Here is a 20,343-nt window from a genome sequence, read left to right on the forward strand (position 1 = left end):
CTTCAAGGCCATAGTGAAAGCATCAATGTAGGGCAACCTGACTCGTGAAGTACCCCTGCTGCCCCAGAGACGCCCTCGGGACAGATACAACCCAAGAAGAAGGTCACGCCCAGGGCAACCGGGTGCAGGATACGAGAGGAAGGCAGATACGCTCTCAAAGTAAGTGACTAGATAATTGGGGGCATGAGTTGGCACCCAAAAAGTCACCCCTAGCGCAGTAACACTCCCCAGCAGGAGGACTCACACGTAGAAACGTCCCCAGATGGGCAGAAACGCCCCCAGATGGGGTCATGGCGTCGTGAGGCCCTCCACGTGTACGACAGCCATGCCAGAATAGAAACACCCTTCAGTCAGGTGCCAGGTAATTAAAAGTCATTCAATAAAGTTTCCCTTTCGAGCATTCAGGTACTATAATGGCTCCCGAGCGTTTCAACGTCTTAAATGCGCTACGTTTTCTAATTAAGCACTTTAATGAGTGCGTTACGTTTGTGATTAAAAGCGCTTTAAGGCGCTTTAAATGCTTGGGTAGTTTAAATAGCGCAAAGAATATTGGAAAAAGGGTTCGAACTTTCTGCAAATTTACCAGAGCTCTCTAGTTGCTTGCTCGTGCTTGATTAGTTACGAACAAGGGACTGGGGAATATTTTTGCCTGAGAGAGAGAACACAGAAACACAGTACACAGTTATATCTCACCACCTTCAGAGTGCCATACGCGGTGCTCAGAGACGGAGGTGAACAGTTTTGGTGTTTCTTGCTGGCTGACTTGAGCGTCGGAGTGCAAACGGCCGCTAGGGCGCCTCTTTGTCCTCTTTTTTGCAGGAATCCACAGGCAATCAGTGGGAAGGAGTCCCTAGCTGACGGTTGAGGTCGCGCACGAAGACGTCCCGGTCAACCGGACGGAACAGTCCTCATTGCTTGGAAAATTTGGTAGAAGAGTTCAAAGATGTGTTTCAAGATCCTCCAAATGGACTTCCACCTTTGAGAGGGATTGAGCACCAAATTGATTTAATACCGGGCTCTTCTTTACCAAACTGTCCAACATATAGGACGAATCCAAGTGAAACCAAGGAAATTCGCCAACAAGTTGAGGCTTTGATTGAGAAAGGGTGGGTGCAAGATATCATGAGTCCTTGTGCTATGCCTATCATCTTAGTGCCAAAAAAGGATGGCACATTGCGAATGTGTTCGGATTGTAGGGCCATTAATAACATAACCATTAAGTATAGGCATCCCATACCTAGACTAGATGATTTGTTGGATGAATTACATGGTTCTAAAATATTTTCAAAGATTGATCTTAAGAGCGGCTACAATCAAATCCGTATCAAACCGGGTGATGAATGGAAGACGGCTTTTAAGACCAACTTTGGTTTATATGAGTGGTTAGTTATGCCTTTTGGTTTAACTAATGCACCAAGTACCTTCATGCGCCTCATGCATCATGTTCTTAGACCTTTCATTGGTAAGTTTGTTGTGGTTTACTTTGATGACATTCTCATTTATAGCTTATCTTTGATTGACCATAGGTTGCATGTTAGGCAAGTTTTAGAAACCCTTAGGAAGGAACATTTGTATGCTAACCTTGCTAAATGTATGTTTGCTCTTGATCATATAGAATTCCTAGGGTTTGTTGTGAGTTGTAAAGGGGTCCATGTGGACAAAACAAAGGTGGTGGCCATTCAAAATTGGCCTACACCAAAATCTTTGAATGAGGTCCGAAGTTTTCATGGACTTGCTTCTTTCTATAGAAGATTTGTCCCAAACTTTGGTACCATTGCCGCACCACTCAATGACATAGTGAAAAAGGATGTGGTCTTTCATTGGGGAGAAGCACAACAAAATGCTTTTGATACGTTGAAAGAAAAATTGACTAATGCTCCCATCTTGGCCCTTCCTAATTTCACTAAGACATTTGAGATTGAGTGTGATGCTTCAAGCATAGGTATTGGGGCTGTTCTCCTTCAAGAGGGCCACCCCATAGCCTATTTTAGTGAGAAATTGAAGGGAAGTCATCTCAACTATTCCACCTATGATAAGGAATTATATGCACTTGTTAGGGCTTTGTTTACTTGGCAACACTATCTTTTTCCCAAAGAGTTTGTGATACATAGTGATCATGAATCTCTTAAATATTTGAAAAGCCAAAACAAACTTAACAAGAGGCATGCTAAGTGGGTGGAATTCATTGAGCAATTTCCTTATGTGATCAAACACAAGCAAGGCAAAATAAATATTGTGGCGGATGCTCTTTCTAGAAGATACACCTTGTTAAATCTTTTAACCTCTCAATATCTTGGTTTTGATCACATTAAGGAACTTTATCATGATGACCTTGATTTTTCTCTCCTCTATCAAGAGTGTCTTAAGGGAGGACACAAAGACTTTTTTATTCAAGATGGCTTTCTTTTTAAGGGAAAACGTCTTTGTGTTCCCCAATGCTCTATTAGATTATCTCTTGTTAGAGAAGCTCATGAGGGGGGCTTAATGGGACATTTTGGGGTTGCTAAAACTTTGGATGTGTTGCATGAACATTTCTTTTGGCCTCATATGCATAAACATGTTCATAGTTTGTGTGATAAATGCATAGCTTGCCGCAAAGCTAAATCTAAAATGCATCCCCATGGTCTTTATACTCCTCTTCCTATCCCTTCAATGCCTTGGGTAGATATATCTATGGATTTCATCTTAGGCTTACCCAAGACATCAAAGGGAAAGGACTCCATTTTTGTGGTAGTGGATCGTTTTTCAAAGATGGCTCACTTTATTCCTTGCCACAAAGTGGATGATGCATGCCACATTGCAAACCTCTTCTTCCAAGAAGTGGTTCGCTTGCATGGGATTCCTAGGTCTATAGTGTCCGATAGAGATCCTAAGTTCTTGAGTCACTTTTGGAAGACCTTGTGGGGCAAGCTTGGAACTAAGCTTTTATTTTCTACCACTTGCCACCCACAAACTGATGGTCAAACCGAGGTGGTGAATAGAACTTTGGGACAACTATTGAGATGCTTTATTTCGGGGAATCCTAGAGTGTGGGAGAATTTACTACCCCATGTTGAGTTTGCATATAACCGAGTAGTAAATTCTACCACCTCCCATTCTCCTTTTGAGGTGGTCTATGGGTTTAATCCCCTAACACCTCTTGATCTTCTTCCTATTCCCCTTCTTGACGATGTCTTGTGCAAAGATGGGGATGAAAAGGCTTCTTTTGTGAAAACTTTGCATAAAGACATCAAGAAGAGAATTGAGAAGAAGGTTGGCAAGTATGCTGAACTTGCCAATAAAAGGAGAAAAGCATTGTTGTTTGATGAGGGCGATTGGGTTTGGCTTCACTTGAGGAAGGATCGTTTTCCTACTCAAAGGAAGTCCAAACTAATGCCTCAAGGGGATGGACCTTTCCAAGTCCTCAAGAGGATTAATGACAATGCTTATGAGTTAGATATGCCTGATACATTCTTAGGTAGTCATACTTTTAATGTCAGCGATCTAACTCCTTTTTCTGTAGGTCTCCAGAATTCGTGGTCGAATTCTCTCCAACTCGGGGAGTATGATGGAGATCAAGCTCAAGAGGACATGGAGGCCACTCATCAAGCTCAAGAAGAGGTGGAGGCACAAATGGAGGACGCCCATGGAGGTCAAAGTCCACCTCAAAGGATTACAAGAAGCATGTTCAAAGCCTTGGGAGCTAGAGGACATTTATTTTCTCTTTTTGTAATTTCTTTAGTTGAAGGTGCTTAGAGGGAAACATTAGAAACCTCTTTTGTTATAGCATCTTTTAGGCTTTAGTTAGGAGCTTTAGGAGGGGGGTGTATTAGTAGATAGGTGTAGGAGTAGAATAGGAGGTGCCAAAGTGAATGCTTTGCAAATAGGCGCCGGTTCTAGAATGTTTTAGGAGGGAATTTTGAAATTGTTTAGCTTGCATTTTCAGCACCTTAGGCTATAAATAGAGGTGCTCTCTTTGTAAAATTCAGATTGGAATTAATCTAAGAAAACTCTACTCAAATTTTGAGTGAACTTTGGAGAGCTTTTGGAGCCTTCTTCTCTAGTCTTATCTTGATGGATCAATGGAGTCCTCAAGTGGCGGCATCACTCTTATCTAGGAGCATTCCACACTTCTAGTGGCGAGTTCATCCATCATCCTTCCATCTTCATGAGCATTCTCTTCTCCTTCCTTCCTTCTCTTTCAATTGTTTTTTGTTAGCTTGTGTTCTTGAGTTTTGGTTTGGTGTTCTTGCTGTTTTCTATGAGTTTTGGTTCGGCAGTTTTATAATTCTGTCCATTCATCTTGTTCCTTTGCTTTTCTTACTCTTTTGTTCGGTTCAATTTGACTAAAATTGGTTCATCCAAATGAGTTTGGGATTTGGTACTAGTTTTTGGTGAGTTCTTGTCTTGGAACAATGATCCAACTCTAAGAAAAGTGCCTCTATAATGTCCAACTCAAGGTGATTCCTAAGAAGGTCAAGAACCTTTCTCTATATGGCTAGTGGAATCACATCACTGCTTCACACTCATCAGTCCACGCAAAGCGACTATTTCTCTTTAGGCATTGGAAATAGGGGTGTCCCTTCTCTTCTCCTGCAGAAACGAACCTTGATAATGTTGCCATTCGTGTTGCACTTCCTTCACTGAGGTCGGGCTCCTCATAACGATGATGGCTGCGCACTTATCAGGGCTTTCCTCAATTCCCCTCTCCGTAAGCATGAAGCCTAAAAACTTTCCCGCCTCAACCCCAAAAACACACTTCTCATGGTTCAGCTTGAGGCGATACTTTGAGATGGTGGCAAACAACTCTTCCAGATCTGTTGTATGTTGCCTCCTATCGCGCGAAGTTACCACCATGTCATCCACGTAGGCTTGTACGTTCCTCCCTAACATAGGCGCCAGGACCTTGTCCATCAACCTCTGGTAGGTGGCGCCTGCATTCTTTAACCCGAACGGCATCACTTTGTAGCAGTAGCTACATGTCTCTGTCATGAATGTTGTTTTCCCCTCGTCCCTCGGGTGCATCTTGATCTGATTGTACCCTGAAAAAGCGTCCAAAAAGCTCAGCATCTTGCAACCCGAGGCACTATCCACCAGGGCGTCAATGCTGGGTAGTGGATATGAATCCTTGGGGCACGCCTTGTTCAAGTCTGTGAAGTCTACACACATCCTCCACTTCCTGTTTGCTTTCTTCACCAGAACGACGTTGGCCAGCCACTCAGGGTATTGAATTTCCCGGATGTGTCCAGCACTCAACAACTTCTGTGTCTCTTCCCTCACCACGAGCCGCCTTTCTTCGTTAAACTTTCTCCTCCTCTGTCGCACAGGGCGAACCGTGGCGTCCATGCTAAGGTGGTGGCATAAAAAGTTAGGGTCGATGCCCGGCATATCTGAGGCAGACCACGCGAAAGCATCTAAGTGACGTGAAATCACCTTCGCCACTTCGTCCTGTTTCTCTTGGCTCAACAAACGCCCCAGCTTGAACGTTTTGCCGCCAATCTGTCTCTCCCCCGCATTGGCCGCCGGTTGGTCTCTGCTATCTTCCTTTGGGGGCGTCGCCCGGTAGTGCTCTCTAGGCGATGCCTCCTCTACGGGTGAAGCGTCGTCATGCCTCTCCTCTGTGCGCGCATCTGCTTTAGGCGTCGCCCCTACGGGTGCGGCCTCGCCAGGCGTTGACTCCGTAGGCGTCGCCTCGTTCAAGGGTTCTACTTCCATCGCTGTGTCTGAACTCGGTGGACGTTCGAATACCATGAACACACCTCTCTTTGTCTTTAAACTGTTTTCATAGCATTTTCGCGCTTCTTCTTGATCTGACTTGATGACAATCACCCTGCCACTGAGATCCGACAGCTTCATCTTCATGTGGCGCGTGGAGGCTACTGCTCTCAGCCTATTCAACGTCGGTCTTCCCAACAGGATGTTGTAAGCCGAATTGGCGTTTACAACTAAGTACCGAATGCTTTCAGTACGTGAGGCCGCTCCATCTATGAATGTCGTCCTCAACTCCAAGTAGCCACGTACTTCCACCTGGTTGTCAGCAAACCCATACAAGCACCCGGTGTAGGGCCTCAAAAGGTCGGGAGACAACCATAGCTTGTTGAAGGTCGACCAGAACATAACATCTGCAGAACTTCCCTGGTCGACTAGCACCCTGTGCACCTTTCTTCCCGCTGTGACAACCGAAATGACCATGGGGTCATTGTTGTGTGGGACGTCATCTCGCAGGTCCCCCCTCGTGAACACGAGGTCTGACTCCCACGGGTCGCCTGAGATCTTTTCGTCAATCGAATTTACTCCCCTCGCCTATTTCTTGCGTTGGGATGCAGTGGGTCCCCCTCCCGAAAAACCACCAGAAATGGTGTGGACTTCGCCATGGACCGGCATCTCATGCGCTGGATCCTCTGCTGGTTCTGGCAGGGCCGTGGTCGTGGCGGGTTCAGCGAGATAATCCTTCAAGAACCCGCTTTTTACTAACTCGTCCAACTGGTACCCCAATGATAGGCAGCTGTTGATGTGGTGACCGAAAGCTTCGTGGAACTCACACCAAGAGTCCTTGTGATGAGAATCAACTAAAGGTGGATTTTTATAATGAAGAACAAGATCATTCGCCTTCACATTTAAAGTTTTTCTTGTTAATCTTTGCAAAAGATAAAGCCCAAGCCCAAGCCCAAGCCCAAGAAGGCCAAAGCCCACAAAAGCCCAAAGACCATCCCATGAAGGGCAAGGCCAAGTTTTAAATAAATATTGTTTAGAAAGGTGCTTAGAGGGAAACATTAGAAACCTCTATTGTTAAAGCATCTTTTAGTCTTTAGTTAAGAGTCTTAGGGGGGGTGTATTAGTAGATAGGTGTAGGAGTAAATAAGGAGGTGCCAAAGTGAGAGAAAGGATCACACCTTCCTCATGCCTTGTTTTTGGCGCAAATTCTAGAAGCTTTTTGGGAGGGAGTTTTTTTTGAATTTGTGTAGCTTACATTTCAGCACCTTAGGCTATAAATAGAGGTGCTCTCTTTGTAAAATTCAGATTTGAATTTTATCTAAAGAAACTATACTCAAAATTGGAGTGAGCATTTGGAGAGCTTTGAGCTTCTTCTCTAGTCTTATCTTGAAGGACCATGGTTTCCTCAAGTGGCGGCTTCCACACTCATCTAGGAGCATCCATTCTTCTAGTGGCGTGATCATCCAACCATTCCTCCATCTTCATGAGCATTCTCTTCTCCTTCCTTTCTTCTTCTTCAATTTGTTCATGTAGCCTTGAGTTTTGAGTTGTTTTTGTTTTGGTTCCTTTAATTTTCCAGCACCTATTTTCTGTTTGCTTCTTAATTCTGTTCGGTACTTTTGTTTTTAATTCAATTCTGTTCGGTCTCTTCTTTTCATTCTCCTTTGTTGATTCAATTTGACAATATTTGGTTCATCCAAATGAGTTTGGGATTTGGTACTTGTTATTGGTGAGTTCTTGATTTTAGAACCATGATCCAACTTCTAAGAAAGTGCCTCTATATTTTCCAGCTCAAGGTGATTCCTCAAAGTGTCAAGAATCTTGTTCTATGTGGCTATTGGAATCACATCATGTGGTATCATGAGTCTTAGGTTCTTCTTGTTTAATTGTTGAGTTGTGTGCACTTTATTTCAAGAGCTCTTTTAATTTCTTGCAATTTAAGTTTCTGTTTTAGAATTTTAATTGAGTATTCTTGCTGTTTTTCTTTTGCTCCAAGTGTTTGTGGAAAGGTTTATGGCACTCATAATTCTTATGAGTATGGTTGCTCTTTTGGAATGGCATTATCCTTCCTAGAGTTTACCTTAAGCTTCCTTTCACTTGTTACAATTTGTGATGTGTCTTTTAATTTTTGAATCATGTCAAGTTTTGTCTTAGTCATGTTATTCCATATATGTCATTACTTCTAGTAGTACTTTTATTGTTTTGATTGTTTCTTGCTTTGGTGTCATATAATTTTCTGAATTGATGTTGATCCTTTGTGCATTTTCTTTTTAGAATTGAGTTCATACTTGTATTCTAGACCTATACAAGTTCCAATACATCATTTTCTATTATGTCTTTGCTAGTTCATCATCCTGTTTTTTTATTCCTATTAGGATTCCTCTGTTTCTGAAAAAAAGTGCTTACTGTTTTTCCTTATTGCATTTGATTTACGTACTGTAAAATTCTGAAATTCTGGATTTGAGATATTCAAAGTGTTAGAAAAGAATAGAAAAAAGAATCATTCAAAAATATGAAGTACACAAAAAATGATAAATAAAATAAAAAAAGTGTACATTCCTGCCGAAAAAAATACGGTAATCTGGCAGTGATTTTAAAAAATTTATTTCTCTCAATTGGCTTACTGTTTTTAATTGATTCCAGTGCCATTATTGAGTTAACATCTTGAAGTTTCTGTGGTATAAATTTCATAATCCAGTTCGCTCTACAACGTTCCAGTTAAATCAGTGAATATCAAACACAGTTTGCATAAAAAAAAAATTTTCCAGTAGCTAAATTTTTTTGTTTTCTTCATCTACTCTAGTGCTTTTCCTTAGGTATTCTTTTGTGTGCCTACTTTTCTCATTGAGTTCTTTATTTTCTTGATTGTCTTTCATTCTTACTCTTTGAGTTTGTCTTACATATAGTATTCCTTTTGCAATTACCTTTCCTTGCTTATACCTTTTCTTGTTTGTCTTTATTGTTTCATTGGTTTTGTGGTGGTTTGCTCTTAAGATTGGTGTGCTTGCTTTGACATATTTCATTTGAGGATTCCAAGGCCTCAAGATCAGATTGGTGCAAGAACATTATTTCTTTGAGAGTGATATCTTTTCAGCCTTAAATTCACTTCGGCAGTTTCAATTGGAAAGCTCACTGTTTTTGCTAATTTTTAATTTGTTTGCTGTTTTTGTGTGTTTGCTGTTTTTTAATTACAAATGGCTGGATTTTCAAGTGATGCTTCCTACAAGCAGAATTCTCCTTCCAAAGCTTCCATTCTTGGTGAATTACATGAAGCTCAAAGAACAATTAGAAGGTTGGAGGAAAAAATGCAAAAGATGGAGGTCCAACAATCTAGACCATCTCCTTCTATCCATGATGGACATCATTCTCATAGACCATCTTCAAGAGCTTCTTCAAATGATGTTGGCCATGAAGATGAGCATAGGAGAAGGAGACCTCCACCCCAATTCCTTGGACATAGACATCACAACCAAGGGGAGAGACCTCACTATGGCAATGGCTACTACCAAGATGCAAAGGCTAGGCTACCTTCGGTCAAGCTTCCTTCTTTCAATGGCTCAAGTGATCCTAATGTATATTTAGATTGGGAGGCTAAGTGTGAACAAATATTTGAGATCCATGAGATCCAAGATGAGCATAAGCTTAAGCTAGCCACCCTAGAGTTTAGTGATTATGCCATGAAATGGTGGCATGGAATTGTAAAGGACATTATCTATCACAAGGGTCCTCCCGTGGACTCTTGGAACTCTTTAAAGGATCAAATGCGCGCTAGATTTGTGCCCCCACATTTTAGGAAAGACCTCATGTTGAGACTCCAACGGTTTCAACAAGGCACGCTAAATGTGGATGAATATTATAAAGAGCTAGAAACGCTTGTGCTTAAAATTGAATTAGAGGAAAGTGAGGAAGCTATGATTGCTAGGTTTGTGAGTGGTCTTAGGAAGGATATTCAAGACTTTGTTGAGTTACAAGAGTATTCATCATTGGGCTCTTTAGTTCATCTTGCAATGAAGGTGGAAGCCCAACTTGCTAAGAAAAACTCTTTCAAAAATGCTTCCAATGATGGATACTACTCCAAGTCTTGGAGAACCAAAAATTCTTTTTCTAAACATCCTTCCAAAGATTCTTCTTTCAAACCCAAGGATCCTACGCCATCTACTTTTAGGCCTAAATCCCCAATTAAATCGTCTAGTCAAAAGTGTTTTAAATGTTTGGGATATGGTCACATTGCTGCTAATTGCCCTTCTAAAAGAAGTATGTACATGCATGAAGGCATTGTAGTTAGTGAGCATGATTCCACTTCACCTAGGCATTCTTCACCTTCTAGACCATCAAGTGAAAATGAGAGTGAAAGTCCTTGTGAAGGTGACTTATTGATGGTAAGACGTATGTTGGGCACAATTCCAAAATCTTTGAATGATACTCAAAGAAAAAATATTTTTCACACCCGATGTCTTATCAACAACAAGTTATGTTCCTTGATTATTGATGGGGGAAGTTGCACTAATGTGGCTAGTACAAGAGTTGTGGAGAAGTTAGCCTTACCCACTATCTCTCATACCAAGCCCTACAAATTACAATGGCTTAGTGAAGTAGGTGAAATAATGGTGAATAAACAAGTCCTCATTAACTTCGCTATAGGAAAGTATAAAGATGAGGTTTTATGTGATGTTGTGCCCATGGAAGCTTCTCATCTTCTTTTAGGAAGGCCTTGGCAATATGATAGACATGTTTTACATGATGGCCTATCCAATACAATGTCTTTTTCCTTCCTAGGGCGCAAGGTTATATTAAAACCCCTCTCTCCCAAAGAGGTTCATGAGGACCAAATAAAAATGAAAACTAAAAGAGAAAATGAGAAAGAAAAAGAAGTAAGTACTACACCGAGTCACACCATTTTCTCCTCTAAATCCATCATGTTGACTCGTGCTATACCTCAAACGGACCCTCCAAGGTCTTCTTCTTCTTTATCTTTTTCATTACCCAAGGTTCCTATTTCAACACCACCTTGGTTAAAATATGTTAGGGATGATTTTTTCATACCTCCTAATGGGTTTCACCATTTAAGAGGTCTTTTTCCAAAAAATATCATCATTCCCAAACAAATTTTTCCAACTTGGTTGATTCATAGGACCTCCTTTTCTGCAATCCCTTTGATTCCCTCTACTAAGTCATGTATTCCTTTTTCTTACTCTTTTGATTGTAAAAGTACACTGACTTTGTTATATGCAGGGATTCAGAATTCGTGGGCGAATTCTCTCCAACTCGGGGAGTATGATGAGAATCAACTAAAGGTGGATTTTTATAATGAAGAACAAGATCATTCGCCTTCACATTTAAAGTTTTTCTTGTTAATCTTTGCAAAAGATAAAGCCCAAGCCCAAGCCCAAGCCCAAGAAGGCCAAAGCCCACAAAAGCCCAAAGACCATCCCATGAAGGGCAAGGCCAAGTTTTAAATAAATATTGTTTAGAAAGGTGCTTAGAGGGAAACATTAGAAACCTCTATTGTTAAAGCATCTTTTAGTCTTTAGTTAAGAGTCTTAGGGGGGGTGTATTAGTAGATAGGTGTAGGAGTAAATAAGGAGGTGCCAAAGTGAGAGAAAGGATCACACCTTCCTCATGCCTTGTTTTTGGCGCAAATTCTAGAAGCTTTTTGGGAGGGAGTTTTTTTTGAATTTGTGTAGCTTACATTTCAGCACCTTAGGCTATAAATAGAGGTGCTCTCTTTGTAAAATTCAGATTTGAATTTTATCTAAAGAAACTATACTCAAAATTGGAGTGAGCATTTGGAGAGCTTTGAGCTTCTTCTCTAGTCTTATCTTGAAGGACCATGGTTTCCTCAAGTGGCGGCTTCCACACTCATCTAGGAGCATCCATTCTTCTAGTGGCGTGATCATCCAACCATTCCTCCATCTTCATGAGCATTCTCTTCTCCTTCCTTTCTTCTTCTTCAATTTGTTCATGTAGCCTTGAGTTTTGAGTTGTTTTTGTTTTGGTTCCTTTAATTTTCCAGCACCTATTTTCTGTTTGCTTCTTAATTCTGTTCGGTACTTTTGTTTTTAATTCAATTCTGTTCGGTCTCTTCTTTTCATTCTCCTTTGTTGATTCAATTTGACAATATTTGGTTCATCCAAATGAGTTTGGGATTTGGTACTTGTTATTGGTGAGTTCTTGATTTTAGAACCATGATCCAACTTCTAAGAAAGTGCCTCTATATTTTCCAGCTCAAGGTGATTCCTCAAAGTGTCAAGAATCTTGTTCTATGTGGCTATTGGAATCACATCACCTTGCAAGGCCCTAGCACCTTGTCAATCTTCACTGGTCGCCTCAATCTTTCAGCTATATTAGGTACGGCGATCAGGTCCTTCAACTCCACTACGAAGTCGTACCTTGCTGGTCTGGCCCTTTCTCTAGCCGGACGATTTCCTCCCGCTTGACCCCTGGGTTGGGGTTTTCTTGCCTCATAGGGGCGTCTCCCTTCCTAATTCTTCCTTCCCGTTGTGGTCTCGTTGACCCTGACGGGTCGAGCCGTGTCAGTGCTCTCGGGCGTGTGGGTACGACACTCGTGCGCTTCTCGCACACCTCTCCCTAAGAGGCGATATGCTCTACTGCGCGACGCCTTATTTCAGCGAAGGTCCTGGGCAATTGCGAATGATTGATTCGCAAAAGGGGCCAGGTCATACGCCTTTCCTGAACGCGTACACGATCATGGGCTCCTCCGTAGTGCCGACCTTCACCACTTGAGCCCCGAAACGGTTGATGTACTCCTTCGAAGTCTCACCCTGATATTGTTTTACGTCGAACAGATCATACGAGACGGGCGGTGGGGCCCTGTTCGCTAAGTATTGCTCTCTGAATAACTGTGACAGCTGCGGGAAAGAAGTGATATGGCCGTCGGGTAGGCTGATGAACCAGTCCATGGCCATTTCTGTTAAGGTGCTCATGAAGAGCTTGCATCTTACGGCGTGGAGCCGCCTACCAGCATCATCTGCGTATGGAACGCAGTGAGATGTGCTTCGGGATCCTCCATCCCTGTGAAGATCACCTTGGGCCCTGCGAATGTGTTGGGGACCAACGCCTCCAGGATCTCCTCTGAGAATGGCGTGGAAAACTCCCTTGGGGGGGTGAGACGTTCGGTCTCATCTGAGTCGCGTTGCCCTTGGTTGTTGCGCAAACCGCAACGCAATTCCTCGTTTGTGCGATGGAGCTCTTCATTTCTCGCTTGAGAGGCCGCAAGATCCGCTTGCATGCGTTCTTGCGCCGCCCTCGACTCTGCCATTTCATCCTGCAGCCCCTGCACCATGGCCATGACCTGCTGCATGGTCATTTCCTCGCTCGCAGCGTGCGTTGGACCTTGTCTCGTGGCCCTCATTCTTTAACCTTTTCTCTAAATTTCTCCTGTTGTTATGGTAGCTCTGATAAACTCTCTAGAATTGTTGTGGTGGGACTGATGTTTTAATTCGGCCCCACGGTGGGCGCCAAATGTTCCTGCCGGTTGACCTGGGTACGTCTTTCTGTGAAACCTTGCCCGTCTGCTAGGTCACCCCTTTCTGGTAATCTGCGAACATCTGCAAAGAAGTGAACAAATGGGCACCCTAGCGGCCGTTTGCACTCCGACGCTCAAGTCAGCTAACAAGAAACACCAAAACTCTGCACCTTCGTATCGAAGCACCGTGAAAGGCACTCTGAAGGTGGTAAAGAACTGTATATTGTGTGCTGTTTAATGGTTCTGGCAAACAATCCTTCTCTAGTCCCTTGTGCGTAGCCTTAGGGCTCGAGCAAACAACTAGAGTGTGTTCTGGGAAAAATTTGCCAAAAGTCCGATCCTTGCTTCGAACGTTCAAAACCCCTTTATTGCCACCCTGCATTAAACACGTCTTAAAGTGCATTTAAGGCGCTGTAAGGCACTTTAAGGCGCATTTAACACGTTTCCTTAAAACCTTTAATGGAGGCATTTAAAGTGTTTTTAAAGCGTTTGAAACGTTAACTAGAATAAAAACATACCTGATGAGGAAATATTAATGTTCCCTCATTTACTGCCTTCGCTAACTTCTCGCTGACTCACTAGCCTCTCGCTGACTTGATTACTATCACACGTGGAGGGCCTCATGGCGCCGTATCCCAATCTTAGGGACATTCTGTCGCGTGAGTTCCCCCCTTCTCGAAGTGCCGCTGGCGCAGGGGGTGACATTCTGGGTGCCAACTCATGCCTCCCAGGTTTCAGCCACTCACCCTGGGAGTGTATCTACCTTCCTCTCGCACCACGCACCTGGTTCATCCCTGGGCATGACGCTCTCTTGGGTCGTAACTATCCCAGGGATCACCCTAAGGTGGCGTGGGCTTCACGAGCCAGGATACTCCCCACTGGTATTGGAACTATGGCCTTGAAGCCACCTCTATTAGTATTATAATTGCGGCCTTAAAGCCATCTTTCTCTTCTCTCTAACTTGGCTTCTGGCGATTTCGTCCCCTCCACAGTCTTTCCTACCTGTGGGTATCGGGGGGCGACGCCATCAGTGCCTTATGTTGGCGACGCCATCAACGCCTTATACTGGCGACTCCCCTCTACTGGCGACGCCTCATCTTGGCGACGGCTCTTCTTCTTGGCGACGCCTCATCTTTTAGGTTTTTAAATAGGAGCTTTAGGGGGGTGTATTAGTAGATAGGTGTAGGAGTAGAATAGGGGGTGCCAAAGTGAAGGAAGGGATCACACCTTCCTTGCTTGGCAATTAGCGCCGGTTCTAGATGGCTTTTGGAGGGAATTTTGAATTGTTTAGCTTTCTTTTTTCAGCACCTTAGGCTATAAATAGAGGTGCCTTCCTTGTAAAATTCAGATTTGAATTCATCTAAAGAAACTATACTCAAAATTGGAGTGAGCATTTGGAGAGCTTTTGAGCTTCTACTCTAGTCTTATCTTGAAGGACCATGGTTTCCTCAAGTGGCGGCTTCCACACTCATCTAGGAGCATCCATACTTCTAGTGGCGTGATCATCCAACCTATCTTCCATCTTCATGAGCATTCTCTTCTCCTTCCTTTCTTCTCTTTCAATTACTCTTGTTGTCTTGTGTTCTTGAGCATGTTTTGGTTCGGCTATCCCATTTTCCAGCATCTATTTTCTGTTTGTTCTTAAATCTGTTCGGCTCTTTTGTTTTTAATTCATTTCTGTTCGGTCTCTTCCTTTCTTTTGCCTTTGTTGATTCAATTTCACAATATTTGGTTCATCCAAATGAGTTTGGGATTTGGTACTTGTTATTGGTGAGTTCTTGATTTTTAGAACCATGATCCAACTTCTAAGAAAGTGCCTCTACATTTTCCAGCTCAAGGTGATTCCTCAAAGTGTCAAGAATCTTGTTCTATGTGGCTATTGGAATCACATCATGGGGTCCCACCGTATCTTTGACTTTGACTTTAGTCAACGCCCGGGGACGGGACGGTACAAAAGCCAAGGAAAATACCATGAACAAAACGAGGATCAAGCTTTTTTCTGTGAGGAGTGAGGGTATTGGAGTAGCATAAGCATCCAAAAACACGTAAACCAGAAATGTCATAGAGCTTGCCATTCAATTTTTCATAAGGTGAAATGTTATGTAAACAAGGAGTTGGAATGCAGTTAATAAGAAAAGCAGCATGTTTAATAGCAAAATCCCAAAAAAGAGGAGGTAAGTTTGCTTGAAAAAGTATGGCACGGGTAACATTCAAAAGATGTTGATGTTTTCTTTCAACTATGCCGTTTTGTTCAGGAGTTTCAACACAAGTGGTTTGATGGATAATGCCTTTAGAAGAGAAAAAATCTTTCATAGAAAATTCAGCACCGTTATCAGTTCGTACAGTTTGAACAGTAGTGTGAAAATGGTTTTCAACATATGCAATGAATTTAAGAATATGACCGCGAACTTCAGATTTAGTATGTAAAAGGATAACCCAAGTATGGCGCGAGAAATCATCCACAACAGTTAAGAAATATCTATAACCTTGCATTGAAATGATATGGCATAGACCCCAAATGTCCATATGAAGTAATTCAAAAATCTTAGTAGTAGTAGTAGTAGTACTTAAAGCAAATGGAAGTTTCTTTTGTTTTGCTCGATGGCAAGTATCACAAACATGCAATTTTCCAGCAGTAATGTAAGGATATTTAGTTCTCAAAACATTTAGTCTTTCATCATATAGATGTCCCATTCTATAGTGCCAGAGATTCATGTCTTTAACAATACAATTGAAAGAAGAAATACAATGAGACATGACATTATTTCTAAAACTAGTGGATTCAAAAATGTACAGGCTAGCTTTAATATCAACTAAACCAATCCTCTCTTTGGTTTGATTGTCCTGTATAAGGCAATGAGCAGAGGAAAAAATTAAGCTGCAGTTCAGATTAAGACTTAATTTTGAAGCAGATACAAGATTGAAAGCGAATTTAGGGACATAAAATACATTTGTAAGATGCAATTTGCTACTAAAGATAACAATTCCATAAATAGTAGAAGATACATAACTGCCATTTGGTAGGCTAAGCCTAATGGGTTTAATGGTTTCATAAGAGGTAAATTCAGACAAAGAATTGCAAACATGATCAATAGCCCCCGTATCTATAAGCCAGTAGTTCTTAGCATTGTGTAATTTATTTAAAGCATAAATATTACCAGTTGGAGACGGTGCAACGTTTTTTTGTGAGGGTTCCCAAATGATTCACTTGTGCTTGGTTGGCCACGGTTCCATTTGTGTTTTGCTTGAGAATTTCAGAGAGGGCTTGATATTGCTGCATAGTGAGGCGAAAGTCACCAATTTGCTGTTCTTTCTTGCCATGCTCAGAGAAAACATCATTAGATATCACAACATTAGTAACACTAGTTCTACCACTATAAGTTTTGTACCCCGGGGGGTAACCATGCTTTTTGTAGCAGATATCTACCGTATGACCAGTTTTGTTACAATGGGTACACACTTTCTTTCCAGTTTTGTGTGTCTTGTTTTCTTGATTAGGGAAGCCATTTTTGCGGAAGCAAAAATTTTCAGTATGACCATTCTTTCCACAAAAGGAGCAAATAACAGGAATGTTGCGAATGGAACTAACATTATTCAAAGTGGGAATCAGAAAATTACTGGATAGTTGACGCTCTTGTTGAGCCACAAGGGAAAAGATTTTGGTTATGGGGGGTATGGGTACTATAAGCAGAACATGGGACCTTATGTTGTGGTATTGATCATTTAGACCGCGAAGGAACTGCATAGCCTAATCCTCATATTTTCTTTGACTAATAGTGGAGGGAACAGAACACGAACACTTAGTCGCACAAACACAAACGGGGTTGGGTCTAAAGTTTTCCAGTTCATCCCAAATAATTTTGATTTTAGTGAAGAATTCAATAACAGATAAATCCCCTTGTTTCAAAGATGCAACTTCTAATTGAAGATTGGAAATTCTAGATAGATCCCCTTGTGAAAACCTAATTTTCAAATCATTCCATATATCTAAAGCAATGTCCATCCAGATGATACTCTGTCTAATGGGAGTAGATACAGAATGAACTAACCACGATACCACCATATTGTTGCACCTTTTCCAGGCAAAATGCGTAGGATCGTCCTTGTCTGGACAGGGATTTGAATCCATGATGAATTCCACCTTGTTCTTTCCACTTAAGGTTGTCATCATAGACCTACTCCATGAGTGATAATTGGTGGAGCACAACATCGGCGAGACTAAAGGCGCGACTGGGTTTTCGTTGGGGTGAAGGTAAAGAAAACTAGGTTGTTGATTCGATTGACCAGATGGAGCGTGCCGCGCTGTAGATTCTTCGGCCATGACTGGAAAAGGGGAAAAATGAGAAACCAGATTAGTATCAAGAACACAAGAAATCGAAGCGAAACATACCAAGATTCAGAGTGCGGAACAAAGCTCTTCAAGAGAAGAGCTCTGATACCATTATACGATATCCACTTTCAAAAGAGTGGTCAGAGCTGATACGGTTGCAGTGAAAAGAAAAGGCACAAGCAGTGACAATGTAGGATCCAGAAGCACACACATATGCAGAAGAACAACCTGATATTATTATTGTGTAATTCTGTATTTACAAGCGTGTGAGCAAAATAGAAAAGGAACATTCAGATAATAGAATTGGGCCCTAGGCAGCGGTACAAAAAGAAAAGTCCGAAAAGCCCAATACCCAACAAAAAACAAAAAGAAGAAAAACCTATATGACAGTAATATTAACAACATAACGTCCAAAAAGAATTAGGACATTTTCAATAAACAGTAAAAGTCAGGACGTTTTCAGCTCAGAAAAAACAGTTTCAGGGTGGTGTTGCTCTCAGTAAAAAATTTACTGCACCTTATTCCTTGGGATTTTTTATCTGAAATTTTGACCACACCTTACTTGATGCATTTTGAAGTTGGGATAAAATTTTGGGATTCAAATTCATTATAATTTTTCCCCAGTAAATATTTGAATCATCTCTGCCAGTGCTGAAAAATAGTTTCAATCTTTGTATACTGGTGCTGCAGTGTTTGATTCTTTTCTCTCAAAATACACATCCGTTTGACCTAAACTTTGTTTCGTTTGATCAAATATTGTGTTGAGATTCTCACATAAAAATTTAATACACAAAATGTTTCTGAATGAATTTTCAAAAATTTTGGAAGTTTCAGTATCGGTTTCATTCTAGAATTTTTTTTTTTTTTGAAATCTATTCTAGTGCTATTCTTAGGTTTCCTATTTTAGTGCTCACTATTTTTTTTAACTTTAATTGTTGATTTGTGTCTTAAAATATTCCTTTCAGTTGTAATAATAATTCCATTTGAGTTTAGCAATTTTAATTGAGCTTTTCTTGATTTTTTTACTTATGGCCTCATAAGGTGAAATTCATATTGAGTGGAAGTTTGATTTTGAAGTTATGAAGCAAATTTCTACTTGATGAGTCATAGGTAAAGGCTAAAACCAGTGATTATTTGGAGAGGGCAGCAATTGAAGACAAGAATCAAGTTCATATAAGGAGAAGGAAGATTTGACAATTTGAAGAAAAGAAAATCATTACAAAAAATAATTGTAGTAATAGTAGCATTATATCACAGAACCTTTGTGTTCAAGTTTATTTTCCGCTTATTTTTTTTCTTACATTAGTTGGTGGGGAAAAAGCTTTCAAAGCAATCCCATTATAGAATATTGTAATAGCTAAATTCGTTCGTTAGTCGTGAAAGTGTGTCAAGGGGCTCTAAGTATCACTTGCACTTTCACATAGGACACGTCTAGTTTACTTTTGTTGTCTTTTCTTCTTTATTTTTTCTTTGCATTTAATTCCTTCTTGTTTAATTTGTTGCTTTCTTTTAATCTTTAAGTCTCTGTGATACCTAGGTTATTGCTCTCTGTTTGTAGTTGATCTTCCTTTGATCACTAGGATACCTTACATACATCACATTTAGGGAAAATTTGTTTTGAAGTTTCTTTTGAGGAAAAACTTTGTTAAGACTATATGAGGTAAGCTCTGACTAAGGGAAGACTTGGTATTTAAGCAGTCCTAGTGACTCACCTCTCTTTCCTGGGAGTGAACTTGGAGACAATTTGATTTGTTGACTTTGATTGAAACTTCACCAACTCTAAAACCTATTTGTGAGAATATTTTATCACTCATTTGAAATAAATTTTTGTGTGAAAATCATTTCTTTTTAATTTCAAAATGAGTGATCATAATCATGCATCTAGTGTCCAAGGTAATAATCAGAACACAGAAGATGCCTATGGGTGGAGAAATGGTAATAGAATTTTGAGAGAAGATAAAGATAGAAAATGGGATGAGATAAAAGAAATGTTTGGCAAAATGGTTCTCAACCAAAAAAAGGACAAACGGGTTTGAAGAAGAAAGACCTATTCATAGAAAAAAGATTTATAACTCCCATTATCAAAGAAAGGAAGGGGTGTGTTTTGAGCCTAGAAGTTTATATTATTCTATAGAGCCTGAATTATACATTCCCTACTTTGATGGAAACAAAAATGTTGAAGATTATTTAGAATGGGAGACAAAGCTTGATCAAACTTTTAAGAAATACAAAGAGGATGAATATACTGAATTTTTCTTGGCTACCCTATGTTTTCAAGAATATGCTAGGTGTTGGTGGCAACAAAGGCAACTTGATGATAGAATTGGTATAACATCAAAAGTAGAGTATTGGTGTGATTTAAAGGCATGTATGAGAAGAAAATTCGTTCCACCTTCATATGATAGAAAAAGAAAGCTTAGAGAAAAAATGAAAGAGCTTATTAGAATAGGAAGAAAATTTGTAGATGGAGAAAAAGAATATGCTAGAAGAGAAAAAGAGTTTAAAGAAAAATAACAAGCTCTTGTCAGAAAGATAGAAGAGAAAGAGAGGAGAATGAAAGGAAAGATAGAGAAGAGAAAGAAAAGAGAGAAAAAGTGATGATAGAAAAGGAAAGAATAGAAAAGTCTTTGTTTGGAGCTGAACCAGATATAGATATAAATTGCTCCTCCACAGAAATACAAATGAATGTTTGACTAAAAAGGAAGAAGAAGAGGAAACCAATAAAGAAGAAAAGTCTTTTACAACATCCTCTGCAAGCATAGCTGAGAAAGAATCCTTAAAGGAGGATTACAATACTTTGAACTCTTCTTTTTGTATTATATAATGGTCATTA

General features: G+C 40.7%; 1 protein-coding gene across 1 annotated transcript; it reads right to left on the reverse strand.

Annotated features, from left to right (window-relative positions):
- Positions 1 to 16,928: 16,928 nt before the first annotated feature.
- LOC137807572 (uncharacterized) lies at positions 16,929 to 17,501 on the reverse strand. The gene has a single exon (XM_068608288.1). It carries the CDS (start codon positions 17,499 to 17,501, stop codon positions 16,929 to 16,931), a length of 573 nt encoding a protein of 190 aa, XP_068464389.1.
- Positions 17,502 to 20,343: the final 2,842 nt, after the last annotated feature.

Source organism: Phaseolus vulgaris, chromosome 11 (assembly GCF_000499845.2).
Source record: "Phaseolus vulgaris cultivar G19833 chromosome 11, P. vulgaris v2.0, whole genome shotgun sequence".
Lineage (NCBI taxonomy): Eukaryota > Viridiplantae > Streptophyta > Magnoliopsida > Fabales > Fabaceae > Phaseolus > Phaseolus vulgaris.

What these genes read in the sequence shown, in the direction of transcription:
- LOC137807572 (XM_068608288.1), bottom strand. Translation starts at nt 17,501, where the DNA reads ATGGCCGAAGAATCTACAGCGCGGCACGCTCCATCTGGTCAATCGAAT.